We start from the raw sequence: 21,908 nt of genomic DNA on the forward strand, positions 1-21,908 counted from the left end.
GTCTGGAATCACAGATGCAGAGACACGGTACGAGCCCCTTCTCCATCACTGAGCCATGGAGACACATGCTCCTCATCCCAGAGGTGAGGATGGCCAGGTGGGAAAGTGAAGGGCAGCCAGGCCGTGACATCCCCAGGTGATGGGCACTGCGGGAGCCTAGAGGTGGCGTGTGACCCAGCCTGGGCAGGAGTATCAGAATGAAGCTTCCAGCCCGAGGAGGCTGGAGACTAGGGGTCCGCACATCTGAATGGGGGTGATCAAGACAGCTGGCTGGCAGGGAAGATGCTGAGAGAAGACTCCTAGGAAAGACGTGCTGCTCCACAGGAGCTTTGTTGAGGGATCACAGGAGGCCACTCCCAGAGCCACGGGCGGCGCCAGGAGACCTCGTGCTGTGAGAGATGCCGCTGGGGATGCAGAGTGGAGAAAGTGGGCATGGCGATGGGGATGGGGACAGGGATGGGGCTGGAGGTGGAGCTGAGAGGCATGTGGCCAGGCAGGAGGCAGACAGGCGACTTGCTCCCCGCCCACTAACCACCCCCCTGTGGACCCCACCCCTTCCTTGTTGGCTTCACAGGACAGGTCCCTGGGATTCAGGGCAGCAGGATTTGGTGGGCCCTAAGGGAAAGGGGGCTCTCTGATCCCAAGCTTGAAAATGCACAACCGTGGGAGTGAGGCAGGAGCCCCGTCTGTCCGGTTCACCACCATTCCTGGGCTGAAGCCAGCACCCAGCACCCAGGAGGGCCTCAAAAAAGCTGGCTAAATCAATGAGTTAGAAACAGAGTGATTTGTCTCAAGGGGCTCTCTGATTATATGGTCGGGGGGGGACATGCCATGTGTGGAAGGGAATGGCTCCTGGTCCAGACTACCATCCTGTCTGGGGACGGCTGCAGCTGCCTCCTTCGGGACCTCTGGTCCATTGTATGAGTCATAGGAATGTCTAACACAATCTGCTGAAGTCTCTCGCCTGGTTAAAGCCCCTCCGTGGATTCCCAGAGCCTTCTGGAATAAACCCAAACTCCTTCTGAGGCTCACATGCCCCCTGCCAACACCTGCAGCCTCCTCGCAGCCCCCTCCATCTCTCCAGTTGGGCCCTGCTGGTCTTCTCTCCCCCAGACCATGGGCACTGGCGCTCTCTGGCATCTGGGGGACCTTCAGCCTGGAAAATCCATCCCCTCTTCCCCTGCTTCCCTGTCACCTCCCCCTAGAGGTCCTCCAGCACTTCTTGCACACACACCCACTGCAGTGGTAGTTCCTTAACACTTGCCCTGCTCGCCCACCTTAGGATCCGTGAAGTACTGACATGGCCAGCACAATGCACTCAGGAATGCCGACCTGAATGGACCCCTGAGGCACAGGGTCAGGGGAGGCCTGGTGCCTTGGGAACCAGTGTCTTCCCCAAGCACAGGAGGCAGCAGAGTGTGGTGGTCCAGGTGCCCAGGACCAAATGCCAGCCTGTCCCTGACTTCCGTAAGCTGGAACAATGGAACAAGTAGGGGTCCTCAGTCCCTCACAATGGGCTGACCTGGGTCAGAGGGGCCCAGTGGGACAGGGACACAGGCCTGGAGTTAAACTCTCTCCTCCCGTAGAACCTTCCATCCTCGTGCGAGCGGAAGTCTTCTGCCAGATGGACAGCAGGGAGGTGAGGGCGAGACGGGAAAGCAGCTACCAGCTCAGGAGGAGAAAAAAAAAAGCCCGTGTTTCCAGCCCTTGCCTCTCCAGCAGGAAAATTGTTACAGCCACCAGGCAGAGGAATAATTAAAGCGATTTATCTCAGCAGACTTGTGGGGGGAGGGTGCAGTGTGCAGAAATGCTCGTCCAAATGTGAGGTATTTTATTGAATCGCCAAATAAAACATGGACTGTTCACCTTCCAGAGGAAACATTCCAGAGTACAAGAGCAGAGCTGGGTGAAAGGGAGGACAAGACCTCCCAGGCATGGAAAAATCCAGGTGCTCTCCTAAGCCTACCCAGGTGACAGCTCTCTGCTCAGGGTCGCAGTACTCTTCAGCAGATCCTGCTGTGGTGGCAGGAGGACCCAGTGTGAACAAGAGAACAACGCCCCACCTCCTCAGCACCTAGGCTGCAATGGAAGCACACCAGCACCGAGAAGCAGGGTAATCGGAGCTGGAGCAAGTGCTGAAAGGAAGGAAACAGGGTGATCGGATACATATGGCTGGGGTGCAATTCAGAGCCCAGGCGGACCGTGGAAGGAGGGGACTCCTGAGCCAGGCCAAGCGTTCTGGATTGAATTGTGTCCCCGCAAAGTATGTGTCAACTTGCCTAGATGTCCACCATTTTGTGATCTGATGTGATTATCCTATGTGTTGTAAATTCTAACCTCTATGATGTTAATGAGGCAGGATTAGAGGCAGTTATGTTAATGAGGCACCACTCAATCTACAGGATTAGGTTGTATCTTGAGTCAATCTCTTTTGAGATATAAAAGAGAGAAGGGAGGAGAGAGAAGAGGGACCTCATACAATTAAGAAAGAAGAGTCGGGAGTTGGGTGCATCCTTTGGACCTGGGGTCCCTGTGCTGAGAAGCTCCTAGACCACAGCAAGATTCATGACAAGGATTTTCCCACAGAACCGACAGAGAGAGAAAGCCTTCCCGTGGAGCTGGCACACTGTATTCATACTTCTAGCCTCCTAAACTGTGAGAGAACAAATTTCTGTTTGTTAAAGCCATCCACCTGTGGTATATCTGTTATAGTAGCACTAGATAACTAAGATACCAAGTGACAACGACCTGGCATCTGAAAACAGCTTCTCACTTCTAGAGGCACCAAGCCTCACTGCCCTGGCAGCACCAACTCATTTCCAAACTGTCGGCACCAGAAGCTTCCCCTCCATCCCTATGTGGCCTGGCACCCAAATGGCCAAGGAAGGGGAGAGATCACTCTGGGATCATCCAGCAGGGACGGCCAAGGAGAGTGGTAGTTAAAACGACTGGTTTTGGAGTCAAGAAGGACCTGGGTTCAGGGCCAAATTCACACTCTCCAGCTGTCTGGCCTCGGGCAAACCCCTTCTCGTCTCTGATCCTTTCTTTCCACATTTGTGGACACAATCATGACACATCCCACAGGTGAAATGACATAACCCACGTGGAGGCAGCCAGCCCCATGACCCCAGGGCCTCACGGAGTCTGTCAACCCTGGGCTCTAATCCTTGACCCACTATCTGCCTTCATCCCTGACCTCAGGAGCCCCATCTGTAAAATGGGATAAAAACTCCTCTATGCCATGAGATACTGGAGGTAAAGCGTGTTTTTTTCCAGATGCCATCAAGTCAACTCAACTCACAGCAACCCCACATGTGTAGAGTAGAACTGTGCTCCATAGGGTCTTCAATGGCTGATTTTTCAGAAATAGAGCACCAGGCCTTTCTTTTCAGGCACCTCTGGGTGGACTCGAACCTCCAATCTTTAGGTTAGCAGCAGTTAACCGTTTGCACCTTCCAGGGACTCCCCAAAGCGTGGAGTAAGTGTTTAATAAAAGGAATCCTAACTCAGTCCTGGCTCCTCTTTCCTGCCGTAACCTAAGCTGGCTCCTCAGATGCCATCCTTGGAGAAGTGCCAGGACAGCTGCCGCCACACACTGCCCACCAAAACCAAACCCGTTGCCGTCAGGTTGATTCAGACTCATAGCAACCCTAGGACAGAGTAGAACTGACCCATAGAGTTTCCAAGGCTGTGATCCTTATGGAAGCAGACTGCTGTATCTTTCTCCTGCAAAGCCGCTGGTGGGTTCAAACTGCCAACCTTTCAGTTAGCAGCCATGCACTTAACCACTGCGCCACCAGGGCTCCTTACACACTGTCTGGCCCTGGAGTATTTGAGGACCATGAGATCACCCTGAACTTCTCTGGCCAGGCCCTACCCTCCAGTGCCTCCCCGCCAGCACCCAGACCTGGGAGCCCAAAAATGGTACTGACCCTGGCACTGCAGCTGTGTCAATCCAAGTCTGGGCAACTCTTCCAAGCGCAATTTGTGCTGGGGATTTATCCTATAGCTCTACCTGCAAACGTCTGCAAAGACAGACCTGGATCAGCAGCAGAAAACCATTCAATCCTATCCATGTGGGGGCTGCGAAAATGAATGCAGCCACCCAAAAGAAACGGACAAACTGACATGCTCAGACAGCCAAGCCCCACTGTCGGGGGCAGAATAGCGTGAAAGATACACACCCTAAGTGTCAAAATGGGGGGCGGGGCTGGCGCCAGCACTGCAGACAAGGGGCTTCTCTAGAAACACAGAAAAAATGCTGCGGGTGTAGCCTCTGGGAAGGGAGTCTACGATTCCACCACATTCTCGTTTCCTACTGTTGAAATGTGCAGAACTTGCAGCAGTGGTTCACAGAGGGCAGACTTATGTGTGCTGGCTTGTGTATGCTGGAGAAACCTGCCGAAGGCCACCCCAGAAGACAACCGGCGGTGTGGGGACAGAAGGACAAAGACTGACTTTTCGCTTTACATGTCCTTCTGAACTGTCTGAACTTTTACCCAGTACGTGAAAGATAACTAAACAAAAGGCAGTCCTGACCGCAGGTAACTATCCCCTCCAGTCATCCGGCCCCTCCCCAGCGACAGGGCTGGACCAGGACCTGGATTTGGCCGTCCACCCCTCTGCCTCTCGAGCCCTGCTGCTGGTGGGCAATGGAACAGCGGGCAGGGAAGGGGGGACAGGCACTGAGCTCCCACCCTCTGCAGCCTCCAGGGTGTCACCACGACAAGGGGCACCTCTGAGAGCTGGAGGGTAAGGACAGGGCTCTCTGAGCCTTTCTGAGCCCCCACACCCCTCAGTGGGCGTGGTGGAGGTGGGGTGGGGCAGGCTAGGCTGCAGGGACCACTAGAGGCTCGGGTTTCCTCAAGCCCAGGACAACAGGATCTCATGGCCTGCATTCCAGGCAGCTGTCACCAGGGAAAGCCCTTCTCGCTTGGCCTGGAGGCCACCCAACCTGGTGCAGTCACCGGACCTGAACTAGCATGATAGTCAGCTAGACCAGGCTTGAATTCCAACTGCCACCTGCTAGCAAAGTGACCTCACCTCCCTAAGCCTTGGCTTTCTCGTCCAGAAAAATAAACAGTAATGCATCGCCCACAGTGTCGCCACGAGGACTCACATACCCAAGACCCATGGGCACACAGTGGGTGTGACTGTTGCAAAACACTAGGCTCAGCTCCCATGTCCCCAGTGCACGCTGGCTGGAGGCAAGAGACAAGCAGCCCCTGAGAGGCTTCTGGATACCAGACCATGCCCGGCCCAGAACAGCATCTGGCCCTGTCCCCAAGCTGGCCACCCTTAGAACTCACCCACTGGGAGCCCCTCAGGTGTCCAGATCCAGGCTCACTGGCCCCTCACAGACATGGGAGCAGCCATCTGGCCACAAGAGACGTAGAGAGATCAGCATCACACACTGGTTGCTAATTGTCTTCATTTTAAGCTAAAAGGCTTCCAGGTTAGATTTTTAGGCCAGGTCAAACGGTCCATTCCAGATGCTAACCACCATATTTAAGGTGCCGGTTACCCCTCTGGGAGGGAGATGTGATGGGTGGGACTGCATTCTATCAGCAGTGTTTTATTTCTTAAAGTGAGGGTGAAAGCGCATGGGTATTTGACATGTTATCCTTTATTCCTTTTAAAATATTTCAGGATAACTTAACCAACTGCCATTTTTGCTGGCCCAAAAGGCTCGCGTTGGGGTCCAGGGCTGGCAATTTGTGGAGCAACTCACTAAATTGGAAAGTTCAATCTTTACTTCAGGAGGGGCTCTGAGAATACAGGCTGTCCTGGGGCAAAACACTCACTCCTGCAGTCACCTAGTCCCAGTGGTAGCAGACACTGGGGAGGGCTGGGCTTGGACCAGGTTCCTGTGCCCCAGCGGCGGCCATTAGGGAGGCAAAGGCCTCCGTGGCCCCCACCACTACTGGGCTGCAAGCTGCCCTTCCTGCTGGGTCTGAAGCCAAAGAGACTGCTGGGGCTGCTCCTGGGGTGGCACCTAGAGAAATGCCAGGCTGGACATGAGGCACCAAGGGTCACCAGGGGCCAGAGAAGGGCCTCTGCACCAAGGAAACTCAAACCCCATAATCAGCAAGTGGTTTCAGGAGGTCAGAGGCCTGGGGGTGGGGGGGCTCAGTGGTCCCTAAGCAGGTAAGGGGGCAGCTCTGCCATCATGGGCTAAAGGCTTCAGGCCCTGCGAGCCTGGTCTGGAGGAACCTGAACACAAGTCTAATAATGGGATGTGCTGAAGGGTAAATCCCAAGAAAAGGAGGACAAGACAAAGAAAGAGCTTGGGTTTTCTGAAAAGAACACTCGGGCCCTGATTCGGTGGGAGCTATTACATGCAAATGTCCCCCCTAGCCATGCTAATCAGCTGCCTGCCTGCCACCCAGGGCTTTGTGAGCTACAAAAGGGGTGGCAGATGTGCGATGGGGTTCCGCATCCCTGAAAGCGCGGGAGCTTAGCGAATAATTATCAGAAAAGCGAGGGCAAAGCAATAGCACCGGCCCGCACAGGCCCCCCTCGCCCCCACACTGGGCGGCGGGGCCTCCCTGGCCTGCCTTTCTTCTCCGGCTGCGGGATTTTGAAGCTGTAATTTATGGAACACCAGGCAGCACTCTCAGGCATCTGCCCTGTGGTTAACACTCACAGCCACCCTCCGGGCACCCTTAGCCCCATGTTCACGACAGGAGATTGAGGCACAGAGAGATATGTTCTGCACACCTCAGTCTGGGGACCCAGAAGCTGGTCTAAAGACAGCCAACCCCCACACACCCCAACTCAGCTGGAGAGTCTAGCTGGGGAGGCTAGGAGGTCCGTGGGGAGCCCACGCTCAGGATGGTGGGAACGATGTGAGCGCTGGGCCCAGGAAGGGCCAGGCCTGGCCGAGTCTGGCTGGTTGACCACAGCAGGTAGGCAGTGTCCCCCAGGCCTGCCTCCTAGGGCTGTGAGGAGGTCGCCGATGGTCTCCTCTGCCTCTGACACCAGCAAGAGCTGGGGAGACGCCAGTGCTGCATTCCATACCCCGGCGGGGCTAGCCAGGCAGTGTGCTGTGGGGACCAAGGCAGGCAGGAGAGGCCCCTGGCAGAGCGGACACTCAGGGAGGCCTGGAAGGCTGGGGTGGAATGAGGCCTGACGGGGCAGCGGGAGGACCCCAGGCTGCGGAGGGGGAGAACATGAGCACAGGGAAGCTGAGCTCACCAGGGTGTCTGAGGAACAGGAGGGAGTGCCTGCTCTGAGGCTAGCTAAGGGGCCTCAACCAGGGGACCCGGGTGGCTCCAGAGAGTCCAAACCAGAAGAGGCAAGAGGATGAGGCAGGGACAGGCTCAGCGGAGAATGGACGACGGAGGAACAGGGTCAGTGAAAAAGCTGCCCAGGACTTAAGGCAGATGTGGAATCCCAGCCTCAAAGGTTTTGACCACTGGCCCAGGAGAGAAACAGGATGTCCGGGGGCCGCATCTCCACAGCTGCCAGACGGGCCTCCGCCAGGCCCCTGAAGGCTCCGTGGGCCCCCTGGCCCCACCTCGGGCTTGGAGAGCAGGATGTTTGAGTCAGGGGGGCCGCCTCCCACCCTGGGCCTGCAGGCTGCCTCACCAGATGTGACTCCAGATGCAGAGCAGGCGAGAGGGGGCCGACACTGCCTAACACCAGAGAGGAATCAGCAATGAGGCAAACTCAGCTTTGCGAGCTCCAGAGGACTCCGATGTGGCCACCGTCCTTACACAGGACAAAGACCAGCTGAGTGGGATGGAGGGGAGGAATGAGACTTGGCTGGGCGCGTCCCTGACACCAGGTGCTACATCCTCTTTTATCTTACCAATTCACCACCACCTATTGAGGCATTGGGCTCAGAGAAACGGTGCGAGAGGCAGCAGAGCGTGGTGGGGTTCGAATTCCACCTCTGCTGCCAACCACTCAGTGCCTCAGTTTCGCCATATATAAAATGTGACTACTGTGGCTCCCCATGGGGGCAGGGCTTGGAGATCACAGAACAGGCAGGTCTCACCCCCACTGCACCACTGCTGGGTACCCTTGTACGGTGAACAACCTACCAACAGTACACAGTGGCCAGCCGACCTTCAGGGCTGTTGTGATGGCTACTCAAGTCAATGAACGTAAAGTGCGTGGAACAGTGCCTGCCTGGCACGTCATTAGTGTTCACTGAACATTAGCAGGGCTCCGGAGCATTGATAAGTAGGGCCACCAGGAGGTGCGGACAAGAGCCACCTGGAAGCTACAGGGTGACTCATCTGACACTGCTGACCCCAAACCTCTGGTCACACAGCCAGGACTCAGACGGAGAGTCTCTCAAGGGACCTCGGCTACACAAGGAAGCCTGGAAGCTCCAGCCTGCTGCTCCCTGAGGGTCTGCCTTCGCTTTCCCTCCATCTCCAGGAAGAATGCGGCAAATCCTCTGGAATGTCCCCCTTGGGTCTGCAAGACACCCCCCAATCTGTCTTTGATTATTTATTCCCCTCCCTCGGGGGGGCCTCACAAGAGCATCCCTTTTTCATTAGCGTGTTGAGCGTCCAGCGGTCCTCGCCCAGAATTCCTGCCATGCCCACGCTGTCAGGCAGGTTTCTGTACATAAAACCATTACGCTAGTACATGTGTAACGCATCCAGCGAAAATGAACCTCAGCTCCGGGAACACAATTAGCTGGGGACAAAATCTGCCAACAATCTTAAAAAGAAAAACAGCCCAGACCCGCTCTTGCCAAAGCTGTGGGTAATGAAATGCTTTAAAGAGACAGACAAAAAGATCGAATAAAAGGGGGTTCTCCCCTTGCTATGCAAGGCGGGGAGGGACAGAGCCCCCCAAACCAGTCTGGACCTGTTTTCAAGAATGCCCTGCAACCTGGCAGCAGGGAACAAACGGCAGGAGGGGCCACCCGAGGAGCAGACGGGAAGGAGGGGCCGCCTGACTGAACAAAAACTGCCGGAGGGTGAGGGCCGCGCTAAATGACTAGCTTTGGGTGGCGTTACACAGGGGGGTGCACAACTGTCAAAGGCATCAACCAGCACACCTAAGGCCTGGGCATCTGTGTTAATTAAACAGCAATTAAAATAAGTAAGTAATAAAAACAAAAACCCACTGGAGGAGACACACAAGGGCCCACAGAGGGCTCACAGAATCTCCTTCGGGCCTGGGGTGAGCCTGGTCTGGATTTTCCTCATAGAACTGCTTTTTGTGGGTAAGTGGGGCAATCAGGGAAGGAAGAGGGACTCCAGGTTCTTCCACCAAATGTCAGAGCTACCACGTGTCGTGTGAAGAGTGGCAGGGCAGGTGCCATCATTTCTGAGAGGATTTGAAGGATGCCACCCGCCCTGCCCCTCCCTGTTCCTGGGAGTCCAAATCCTGCTGCTTTCCAAGCAAGCCCCCCAACAGAGACAGACGTGTGTATCTGAGAGGATGAAGGGGTATGCCTCTGAGGGGCCAGAGAAGTCACGCTAAGAGGCAGAGGGGTTCCTCCTCCTGAATCATTCAAGACAAAGAGGGTTTGGTGGAGGGTTTCCAGAGCCACCTCTCCGGGCCTCTCCCAGCTCCACTTGCCCAGGTTTTTCTGACCTGTCCCATCATCTGGCCACGCCGGACACACTGGGACACACAGTCTCCTCCAGACCACACAGCAGGTTTTAGGAGACCAAGGACACACCATTTGTTACTCTTCTACCATGTGCGGGGGGCACTTAAGGGCATCACAGATCTTCAAAACTGCCCTCCATTTTACAGGAGAAAGTGGAGAGAGAGGAGCTAGGGTCACTTGGCTAAGGTCAAAGGCCAAGGAGAGGTAAGACCTTGGACCCAGGTCTGCCTGCCCCATAGCCCATGCCAATCATGACCGCCTTCTAAGCCGGAGAGGGCTGCCAAAGTCCAGCATCTGGTCCAGGATGGGGAGGGCAGGGGGAAGGAGTCGGGATGGAGAATCCAGGCAAGCGGCAGGAATGACACCACAGGGACCACAGACCCCAGCTGCCCACCTGGATCAGGCCACTGCCCCTCCACGTCCCCGTGAGTTCCCTCTTGTCCACCTCAACTCACTCCCTACCCGCACCCTAGCTCCTTGGTTGCCATTCTCTTCAACAGCTGCTCCCTGGGCCATTTCCCCAGCCGGGGGTGGGGGGTGGTGGCAGTGGGTTCCTGGTCCACCTTCTCTCTGCTCCCCAAGACTAGGAGTGCACCGAGGATGGGGACCAGGTCTAACCTGCACAGGGCTATGTCTCCAGGCCCAGATGCCCACTCTCACCAAAGCTGCCTTCTACCAGCCAAGCCCCTCAATGAATCCTCCCTGCCAACAAGGAAACTGAGGTGTCAGCCTGCTATGGTTACCCTGCTAGGAAAGGTCAGGGCAGAACTGGGCTTGAGCCCGGCCTTGACTACAGGCGTCACTTCCCTCCAAATCACTCCTGGAATAAAAGGTAAACCCCTTGTTGGGGCCCACATGGCGGGCCACCTCTCCCAGTTCCCACTCCTCAAGCCTCACTGGCCCCTCGGCTGCCCTTTGGCCATGCCGGGCCCACAGGCCTTCCCTCTGGCCTGGGAAGTTTCACACACCTCAGGGGGACTTGACTTCTATTAACTCACAACAACCCTCTAAGGTAGACGCTCTCATGATCCCCATTTTACAGATGAGGAAGCAGAGGCACAGCGGGGTCACACGGATGGTAAGGGGAGGAGCCAAGACCTAGACCCATGCAGCCGGCTCTGGTCTGCACTCTTAACCACCAGGCCCTACCGTGCCCTTGGCCTCACCTGCTCTTCTTGTGGTGCCTTTAATGCCCCTTTCTGAGCAGGCCCTGGCCACTCCCCTACCTAGCCCTCCACCCAGCCCTCCCTCCCTAGATAAGCAGACCCACCGAGCCTTTCTCAAGCACCTTAGCTAATTTTTTCACAGCATAGATGACTGTTGTGCACTAAGGTGTTTACGTGATTGCTGATTTAGTGCCTGTCGTACCACTGTCCTGAGACCTCCAAATACGGGACCCTGTGTTAATCTCAGTCGTCACCGTCTCCCTAGCTCCTAGAAGAGACACTGGCTGGCACACAGCAGACACTCAGTAAATTTTTGCTGACGGTTTAAAATGGAACGAGTGCTAAGTACCGTGCAAAAACGACAGCAGGGTCCACTCTCAATACATATTTCTGGTTGAGTGAATGAAAGGTCGGGTTTCCCCATCATCAAAGAACTGAGGGGTGAGGGGGGCGGCGCCAGGGTGAGCTTCAGACTCCTGCTGGAAAAGGTCGGCTTCCCCACCTCCTATCTATCTCACTATCCTCCTCCCCAGACCTGCCATCTGGCCAGACCCCTCCCCCACTGCAGCCCTCAGAGGCTGCTCTCAGAGAATGTCTGCAGCCTCCCGATCAGAAATCTAGTGACCTCTCCTTGGCTCTCCAGTGGTCTGACCTCTTGGCAGCATCTGACACCGCTGACCTCCCGTTCCTGCCCTTTCAAAGCCTGTCCCACCACCACAGGCGAGGCAGCCCTGCCCCGCTCAGGCCTCCCACCTCGCCTGCTGACTGCACCCCATCCCTCACAAACCAGGGGCAGGTTCCCCAAAAAGTTAAACATGGAACTATCATATGACCCAGCAATGCTACTCCTAAGTACGTACCCAAAAGAAGTGAAAGCAGGGACGTACACCAATGTTCACTGCAGCACTATTCACAATAGCCAAAAGGTGAGAACAGCCTAAATGCCCATCAGCAAATGAATGGATAAACACAATGTGGTATATACACACAATGGACTATTACTCAGCCACAAGGAGAAATGAATCACAGGTTAAGTGCTACCAATAGGGATCAACTGGAAAACATTATGCTGTGTGAAAGAAGACGCAAAAGGTCACCCACTGTATGATTCCATATATGTGAAATACCCCAAATAGGTAAATCCACAGAGACAGAAAGCAGACTGGTGGTGGCCAGGGGCTGTGGGGGAGGAGGGATAGGGAATGACTACTCGATGGGCACTACTATTTAGTCTGCTTTGGAGTGAATGGTTTGGAGCTACATAGAGGTGGTGGTTGCACAACACTGTGACGTACTAAAACGCCACTGAATTATTTTATGAAAATGTCACTGTTAGATGGTTAATTTTATGTTATGTGAATTTCACCTCATTTAAAACCATTTTTGAAAACCAGGGACGATCGTTCCAGCCCTGTTTGGCTCTGCCCTCGAGGGGCTTTCAACCTTTCTCGGCCACAGACTCCCTTGAGAATCTGATAAAAGCAGGGAGCGTCTCCCCAGAAAAACGCACAGAGAACCAACAGCGACTCCACCGCCAGATTACCGACAGAGTGTTTCCTCAGTGCTAGGCACTCCGTGCGGAGAATTTTACACAGGTTCTTTCACGTTCACAACCTCCTCCAGAGGGGTGCGACAGTCACCCCACTCTATAGATGAGTACATTGAGGCTGGGAGGCTTGTGCAAGGCCACAGTCACTGATCTTCATCCTTCTACCCCAGGCAGAGGTCCTCACCACTATGCAAAACTGTGCACAATTTCAAGGGCATCATGGATGCACCCAGAGGCCCAGCCACGCACTGAACCCTCTCCCCACCTCGACTCTCCACCTCGGGGCAGTGACTCCCAGGTCTGCCCATCCATTCCAGGCATCTCTCCTGAGTGGGTCTTTCCCTCCCATTGGCCAAGACGTCCTGGCAAAAGCAGACAGAGCTGGGTGCCCTGGAAAGGCGCTGCGCCCTTGCTTCCATTCTGCTAGTCCCCTGGTCTCTGCGGCTAACATCTGAGTCATCAGTGAGTCCATGCCACACTCCTCCCTTCTAAAAGACCCTGGATGCCCACCTCGTCCAGACCCACACGTGTAATCCCAGAGCTCATGGTGCTGCTCACACCAGTGCCAGCTGTATTCTACTCATGATGTCACATAAGTGCCACAACAGCCCTGACAGGTGGTTACTGTGACAGGCTCACAGTCCCCTTACCTGAAAGTGCTTCAGATTACAAACTTGTTGGGCTTTATAAACGTAACAAGGTACAGAAAACGTGTAATATTCTCCGGCAGTCTCAGCAACACCCGTAATCAAGCACAATTTTTGCAGGGAAGTGTGTGAACGTTCATGTTGAATTGGCTCTGTAAAGATTATAAGTAGCCTCACATGTCAGCTTGGGTCAGATTCTGCACCACCTGAGGTCAGGTCAGATTTTGCTGTCAAATGAGTAGCAAAAATAAGATAGGTTTTTGAAATGTTTGGATTTCCAACTTTCCAATGAAGGATCGTGTACAGATGAGGAAGCAAAGGGGCCAGGAGACAAGCGCACAGCCAGGGCGTAGAGACCAGGCCTGGGCCCTGGAACTCCACATAACTGCCTGTAAGAGGCTCAGGCTCAAACTCAAACGGGCGCCCACAGGGAGGGGAGGGGTAATGAAAATGAGCACGTGGCTGAGGGGAAGGGCCGCGCTCCCACTCTTGACAGAAACCTGGGTTCAGAGAAACGTTTCTCTATTTTAAGAAACAAACCAGTGCAAACAAGAGGACACCTGGAGACTGGTGCCAGACCTCCATGTTGGGGTGACAGCAGGCAAGAGGGACCCTGGCCCATCCAGGCAGGCAGGACCCTTCTGAAGCAGAGCTGTTCAGTTCAGCCAGTGGGGCGTGGAGGCCATGGTGCTAGCCTTTCTAATTTTCTGAGGTGTAAAGTCAGATTTTAGTATGAAATCATCCAGTTTTAAAAATACTGGAGTCAACTTTTATTTTAACCATGGTGCAGTCAAGCAAACCCTCACATGGCAGGTCATTCCTGACCCCTGGCCACAAACCTGCACTCCTCTGCCGTCTGACATCCAATGCCCTGGACCGAATTCACCTTCTGTTCCATGACTGCTGAGTGCTGACATGCTCTGGAGCAGGCTAAGGTGAAACTATTCAGTCACATTCCTACTGCGTCCCCTAGTCGGGAAGCTGCCTCAGGTGTCTCTCTCCCCTGATCCAGTCCGCTCTACATCGGGCTGCCAGAATATGCTTCAGAAAACACTATTTCTTTCAAGCTAGGCCCCCGTGCAGCTCCTGATGGCATACAGGGAAAAGGCCCTGCTGCACGGCCCAAGCTTGTTTTCCCCTTTACCTCTTCCGCTGCTGTATGTTGCCGCTAAGACCCATTACCATCGAGTCAAATCCAACTCATAGCGACCCTACAGGACGGAACAGAACTGCCCCACAGGGTTTCCAAGGCTGTAATCTTTATGGAGGCTGACTGCCACATCTTTCTCCCAAGGAGCATCTACTAGGTTTGAACCACCAACCTTTCAGTTATCAGCCGAGCACTTAACCACTGCACCAGCAGGGCTCCATGTTATCACTACTAGTCCTTAATCCTGTGAGCTCCGTGATATCAATCCCACTTTATCAGTGGAAAACAGAGGTGAAAGGACTTGACCCAGGTGCACTGCTGGGAGGCAGCAGAGCTCCCTTCCTCCAAGCTAGGCTATAGCCCACCTGCCCTGAGTACCTCGCCAGAACCCAGAAATGCCCTTCCCAACACTCTGGCCAGGTCCACATCCTACCTAAGGCAGCCAAGGTGGCTGACTGTCTCCCAGTATCTGTTCTCTCCTTCTCTCACAGAAATGTTGTTAGGTGCCATTGAGTCATTTTTGACTCATAGTGACTCCATGTGACAGAGCAGAACTGCCCCACAGGGTTTTCTTGGCTGTGATCTTTACAGAAGCAGATCACCCTGTCTTTTTCCTGCAAAGCCGCTGGGTGGGTTTGAACTGCCAACCTTTTGGTTAGGAGCCGAGCACTTAGCTGCTGTGCCACCAGGGCTTCTTCCCACAGAAATAGAAGTCTTGAATTTAATTGAGCACATGGCTGCTCAGATTAAAGCCTACATTTCCCAGCCTCCTTTGCAGCTAGCAGTGGTCATGTGACTACATTCTAGCCAATGGAATGAAAGCAGAAGAGTCCTGAAGTAGCCTCTGTGAACTTTCCTAGACAGACACCTGGCCCGTGTGCTTTGCACCCTTTCTCCTTTGTCCCTTCTGTTATCTGCTGTCTGGGAATGATGGTGTTAATGGCAGCACTCTAACCACCATGTTGAACCACAATAACACCGTATTACAGAAATGGTGGAGAGGGATTAACTGGAAAGACCTGCGTCTAAGGACTTCCTGGAGCAGAGTGGCCACACCAGCTCTGGACTGCTGGCTTCCAGACTGTAGCACGAGAAATAAAATGGCATCTTGTTTAAGACAATGCTACTTTGGGTCTCTGTTTTGCACAGATAAACTGAATCTTGATCATCTTCCGTTTAAGTAAGGCAGGGGGCCAACAGTCCTGAACTCCAAAAGCAGCTCTGCTGCCTACCAGCAAAGTAACTGGGTCAAGTCCTCTGGCCTCTGTTTTCCACCAATAAAATGAGATTGATATCGCTGAGCTCACAGGATTAAGGACTAGTAGTGGTAACATGGAGCCCTAGTGGCACAGTGGTTAACAGTTCGGCTGCTAACCAAAAGGTCGGCAGTTCGAATCCATCATCCAGTGCTCCTTGAAAACCCTATGGGGCAGTTCTACTCTGTCCTATAGGGTTGCTATGAGTCGGAACCAACTCAACGGCAATGGGTTTGGTTTTCTTTGGTTTTAGTGGTAACATACAGCAAAGGCCAAGACTGGCAGGCCAAATGGCCCACATACAATCCAGAAAGTGGACTTATTTGGCTGCTACAATCAGGAAACATACAGAGAAAGGATTTTCAGTTTCTCGGAGTTGTGGTAGAGGTAGCAACGCTGGCTGGGGCCGAGTTCCCTAGGGCTCCCCTACTCCCGCCTACTTCATTCATCCCAGAGGCTGGCAAGCTTCTTCTGTAAAGGGCCAGTAAATATTTTAGGCTTTGTGGGCCACTATGAGTCTCACTTGAATATTCTTCTTTGTTGTTTTGTTTTGTAAATCAACCCTTCAAAAATGTAAAAAATTTCTCTTGGCTCTTACTGTATAAAAATAGGACACAGCCCCAATTTGGCCCACGGGCCATGGTTTGCTGACCCCTGGATTCATACTGGGGCCCTAGTGGTGCAGTGGTTAAGAGCTCGGCTGCTAACCAAAATGTCGGCAATTCGAATCCACCAGCTGCTCCTTGGAAATCCTATAGGGCAGTTCTACTCTGTCCTATAGGGTTGCTATGAGTCAGAATCAACTTCATAGCAACTGGTTAGGTTTTGATTCATACTACTATCCCTTCCCCAGCTCTTTCTAAGGTCAAGCATATAAGCCTATCAACGCAGGTTGATGCCAAGCTTGGTACACAGCAAAGGCTCGATAAATGACAGTAGCCAACAGCAACTTGCAGGCACCAATGAAACATTAATGCCCTTACAGTATTAACAACTTTCTCAATTGTTACCCCAGCTTAACACTGAATGTCCTAAAACGAAAACCAAACCCAAACCTGTTCCATCGAGTCGATTCCAACTCATAGTGACCCTGTAGGGTGCAGCAGAATAGGGTTTCCAAGGCTGTAAATCTTTACAGAAGCAGACTGCCACATCTTTCTCACGCAGAGCGGCTAGTGGGTTCAAACGGCCAACTTTTCAGTTGTCAGCCAAGTGTTTAACCGCTGCACCACCAGGGCTCCTCCTGTAAAGATTACAGCCTTGGAAATCCTATAGAGCAGCTCTACTCTGTCCTACAAGGTCGCTATGAGTTGGAATCGACTCAAGGGCAACGGGTTTGTATTTGCTTTTTTGTTTTTTTTGGTTCTACCCTCCCTAGCCCATACAGAGGGACCAGAGTGGTCCCAGGGGTATGGCTGAAGGAAGTCAGGAGATTCTGTGGCAGGCTATTCGCTACCTTTCTTTCTTTTTTTTTTTTTTTTAATTTTATTGTGGTAGAATATATATATCAAAGTTTGCCATTTGAACCTTTTTTAAGTGTACAACTCAGCATCACCACTATGCGTTTCCAAAAGGTTTTCATCACCCTTAAGAGAAACTCAGCATTCCTTCAGCAATAATTTCCATTCCATCCTCTCCCCAGCCCCTGGTCACCACTAATAAACTTTGGTCTCTATGCGTTTGCCTCTTCTAGATATTTCGTATAAGTGGGATCACACAATATCTGTCCTTTTCTGTCTGACTAATTTCACTCAGAATAATGCCTTCAGGTTCATCCATGTGGTAGCATGTATCAGAACTTCATTTCTCTTTTATGGCTGAGTATAGCCCATTGTATGGTAGGTATACCACATCTTCTTTATCCATTTATCTGGTGACAGACACTTCAGTTGTTTCTACCTTTTGACTATTGTGAATGGTGCTGCAACCCTCTTTTCAAGGGTTTTTTTCTGGGGTTTCCAGACCCTGGCATGGCCCTCACAAACTGAAATTTAGACCCTGCCAGAGCCAGTCCTAGGCACAACTCTTCTTAGCAAGGGGGCGGGGAGAGCCCAGAGAACCAACCAAATTGACTTGTGTTGACCAAGAAGGAAAAGTGACAGTCAAATCCAGAAAGGACGCACCGAGCTGGGGAACTGAGAGTCGATTCTGCTCTCTGCCCCGGCCCGTCCCACAACGGGCTTCCCCGAGAAGTTGCCTCCTTTTCAAGGGGAAGGCAGCTGGAGTTCAAGAAATACAGAGGCCATGCCAAAGCTTCCTCAAGGCCCGAGAGGCCCATGCCAAAGGGCTCTACCTCTGCCCAGGGAAGGTGGCCTGGTTTCGGTAGCCGCCATTTGGCTGATCCCATGGACACAGGCCAAGATGACTTCAAGTGGCAAGAAGGGGTGGGGGTGGGGGCTAGTATTCACCGCTAAGTGACCGGGACAGGGCTGTCTGCAGCTGTCAGCTTTCTCACATGGAGGTGCAGATGTCAGGGAACAGGGTGTAAGTCCTGCTCCCCACTCCCCTCTCTGGGCTCTGCTGAGTCCGGCAAAGGTCGTGGCCCAGGAGTCCCTCCTCCCATCATCCAAGGGGGCCAGAGAGCTGGGCAGCCCTGCAGCATAAGGGACTCCCTCCTAGAAAGGCAAGCTCCTCACTACTCCACACCAATAACATCACTGTCAAGAGTATCTGTAAAAATATCTACCATTTGCCAAATGCTTGCTACCTCCAGGCACCCTGCTGCACATGTCATTCCACTTCACCCACATTCCTGAGATCCAAGTGGTATATCACTCGCACTGCAGATGAGGAAACTGAGGCTGCGGGCAGGCAAGTGTTACCAGAAGCGAAGAAACAGGCTCAGGAAATGAAACGGCCAGCTCAAGCCCACACAGCTTGTGACCCACACCAGTTAGGTTCCACACTGGGGCCCTCATCAGCCCCCAAAGATGCCTCTGGTCCACCTCCCACACGTGAAGCAATGGGGGATTCATGCACGTGTCCTGGACTACATCCCATGTCCCCACCAACACGACCGATTCAAATACTGGGAATCTAGAAGAACAAGCAGCTTGCAGCACACAGCTGCCTTTCTCTTCTGGAGAAAATTTCGATGGCCAAGTATGGGAGAAAGGATTCCTGACACCTTCTCACCTGGCCAAAGCACTCAGGCCCTTGAAGAGTCCAGGCTGGAAAACGCTGAAAGCCAAGGAAGAAAGTTCATCCCAAGAGAAGGCCTATACAGATCCTCAAAAAGTTAGACACAGAATTACCAGATAAATCCAGCAATTCCACTTCTAAGTATAGACCCCAAAGATTTGAAAGCAGGAACACAAACAGATACGTGTACACCAGTGTTCATTACGGCACTATCTGCAATAGCCAAAAGGTAGAAACGTAAGTGTCCATCAACAGAAGAATGGATAAACAAAACGTGGTCCATCCATACAATGGAGTACTACTCAGCCAGAAAGCATGAAGTCCTGATACATGCTAACACATGACAGAACTTTGAAAACATTAGGTTAAGTCTACTGAGTCAGACACAAAAGGACAAATATTACATGATCCCACTTATATGAACTACTTAGGATAGGCAAGTGTATAGAGACCAAAATTTATTAGTGGCTACCAAGGGTGGGCAGGAGAGAGAGTCACTGCTTAGGGGACAGTGAGCTTCTGTTAAGCATGATGAAAAAACTTGGAAACATAACAGTGATGATTAAACATGAACACAATGTCACTGAGTTGTACATGTGGAGAATGATGAAATGGCAAACGTTTTGTTACATATTTACAATTGAAAAAAAAAGAGAATGAGAGAGGGGGCCTAAAGCTTCCAGTAGCCTGGTTCACCCCTAAGTAACAAGGGGGTGCTTCCCCTTGGCCTGTCCAGTTCCCACATCCCCCCAGTGGCTGGACCATCTCTGACTTTTTCCAGGGAACTGTTGGTGAGTGCTCTGAGCCCAGTCTGCTCTCAGATCCAGACGTATGCAGGCCCCACGCCCCAATGCTGGGACTTTGCACTCTCCCTGGGACACTTCAGAGCAATTCCTCCTTGTGCGCCCGCTCTCTCCCATCCTTTTCTCAGAACAAGTGCTGCCTCGCCCTGAGCAGTAACCCAGCCAATTCTGTGGCCATGGCCAGCCCACTGTGGGAGCAGGTGCTACCTTTGTTCATTTATGAGCAAACACCCTGGGCCGCACAATCTTATGAGGAAACTGAGGCACAAAGTCCCAAGGCTAGTAAAATGGCAGAGCACAAGCCTAATCCATGTAGTGGGTTAAATAACGTCTCCCAAAAGAGATATATCCACCTCCTAACCCCTAGAACCTCTGAAGGCGACCTTATTTGTGAAAAGGATCCTTGCAGCTGTAATAAGAATCTTGAGATGATATCATCCTGTATACAGGGTTGGCCCTAAATTCAATGACAAGTGTCTTTACAAGAAGAGATGAGGACACACAGACAATGGGGAGAAAGCCACATTGAAGACAGAGGCAAAGATTGCAGTGATGCTGCCATAAACCAAGCAACACTGGGAGCCACCAAAAGCTGGAAGAGCCAAAGAAGGATCCTCCCCTAGAAACTTCGGAGGCAGCATGGCCTTGTTGACACCTTCATTTCAGATTCGGGCCTCCAGAACTGTGAGAAAATAAATTTCTGTTGTTTTAAGCCACCACATTTACGGTAATTGTTGAGCAGCCAAAGAAACTGACACACCCAGCTTTGGCTGACTCCAGAAGCCACACTCTTAACCCCACGGCACTGTTACTTGAGCATCATAAAGAAAAAAACTTCTTCCAGTCCCTTGAGAATATATCATCCCAGAATAAGGATCCCAGCTTGAGAAACGCAGACTTTCTCCTCTTTAAACATGTTCCGGCTATGAATTACCTCTAAGAGAGAAGTGTTGTCTTTAGTGTAAGTAATAACTTCAAGATTATCAACCAAACAAAAACACAAAATGTAAAAACTCTCCTGGAGACAGATCAGGGAAACTGGGTGTGGGGTGTCTGGGAACTCTCTGTACTATCTTCACAATAATTCTGTCAATCTAAAACTGTTCTAAAATAAAAAAGTTTATTGGGAAAGGAAAAAAAAAACTCCTAGAACTCCTTGAGAGTAAGCCCTCTGAGGATAAGTCCTGGGATCTTAGTTTGAGAAACGCTGCCCTACTTTATTCTGTCCAGGATAGAGATGGCCTAAGTGCTTGCCAACTGAATGGCCGTGCTTATGATCTCTGGATTCTGCTGACCTTAAGATGGAGCTTAAGTATCTGTCTTGATACCCTTCTCCCCCCTCCTCCTCTGGTCTAAGACCCCAGATGTGCACCAGCAAAGAGAGGCACCATACTTCAGTCTATCTTTTCAAAGTCGAGGTGCAGGGAAAATCCTATGAGAACTCACTGCTCCAGGCTTCTCTTTGGAACACCTCGACCCCAAAGTGGCAAAAAATTCACGCAGACCAAAGCCAGGAGAGACCTCCCTCCCCAGGGCATCCGTGCAAGAAACCCTAGGAGACAAAGCAGAATGAAACAGAATAGCAAAATGTGAACTAGGAATCCGAGAGAACAGATAAGAAAAGAAAGAGTAACAAGAGAAAGAAAAACCATGAACTACAAAGACTCAGAGTCCTTGGCAAACACATGAGAGATTCTGTTCCACGGAAATGTCAGTTTGGGAATCAGCTTCTGAAAATGTAACCAGCTTCTCACATCCCCCAAAAGAAAGCAAGACTGTGGCGAGGGAGGAGATTATCCCTTACTTCCAAGCCGGACTTCAGGCTCGGCCCTGTCCCTACACATTTCCACCAGGGACACATCCTGCGGCTCACACACCCGCGTCCAGGAGTTTCCCACTCTAGAGATCCTGACCACCAAGCCCTCAATATGGAGCGGGATCAGGTCCTCCCGGCCGCCCCAGTCTAGGAACCACTTTCCGACTGTCCTGAGCAGCCCCCAGCCCACCCTCCTCCTCGCCAAGGCGGCCACACCCGCCCCCGAGGCTCCCAGCCCTCCCACACCCCAGGCCCTCTTTCTTTCCCACCCAGCCCCCACACCTCTGCTTCACTCACCTTCCCTTCTCAGCCCCCCACTTCCTGTCCACCCTGCCCCCCCAAATCCCAGGCCCCTCACTCCCCCCTTTCCCGCGTCCCTCCTTACTCTGGGCGTCTCACCCCTCTGGCCACCACGCACGCCCTGTCCTCTCTCGGCAGCCTGACACCGTTTCTCACACCCCTCACTTCGGGCCCCTCACGCCCAGGTCCCTAGGCTCGCATTCCAGGCCTCAGCTCAGCCCCAAGGACCCCCGCCAGGCCCCCACAGCTCAGAGCTCCTCACGCTCGGACCCGTGTCGCCCCCTCAGGGACCCCTGCCTCGGCCGGCCTCGTGCGAGTCCCCACGCACGGCCCGGCCCGCCCCCGCGTCCCCGCACTCACGGCTGTAGAGGGCAATGCTCGCCGCGTCCGGGCCGGCGCGCACCTCGAGGCGCAGCGCCTGCTGCTCCGCGTGCCGCTGGATCTCGCCATTCGCGTCGCCGATGGTGAGGAGACGGGCACCGGGGAATACCGACACG

General features: G+C 52.9%; 1 protein-coding gene across 1 annotated transcript in view; it reads right to left on the reverse strand.

Annotated features, from left to right (window-relative positions):
• The window catches only part of CARM1 (coactivator associated arginine methyltransferase 1), a 43,573-nt gene extending 22,381 nt beyond the window's left edge, over positions 1-21,192 (reverse strand). Inside the window, exon 1 of the mRNA XM_023733189.1 lies at positions 21,072-21,192. Coding sequence (XP_023588957.1) covers positions 21,072-21,156 — 85 coding nt within the window. The 5' untranslated portion in view covers positions 21,157-21,192. The remainder of the gene's footprint in view (positions 1-21,071) is intronic.
• Between the last annotated feature and the right edge of the window lie 716 nt (positions 21,193-21,908).

This window comes from Trichechus manatus, unplaced genomic scaffold, assembly GCF_000243295.1.
Source record: "Trichechus manatus latirostris isolate Lorelei unplaced genomic scaffold, TriManLat1.0 scaffold00057, whole genome shotgun sequence".
Classification (NCBI taxonomy): Eukaryota; Metazoa; Chordata; class Mammalia; order Sirenia; family Trichechidae; genus Trichechus; species Trichechus manatus.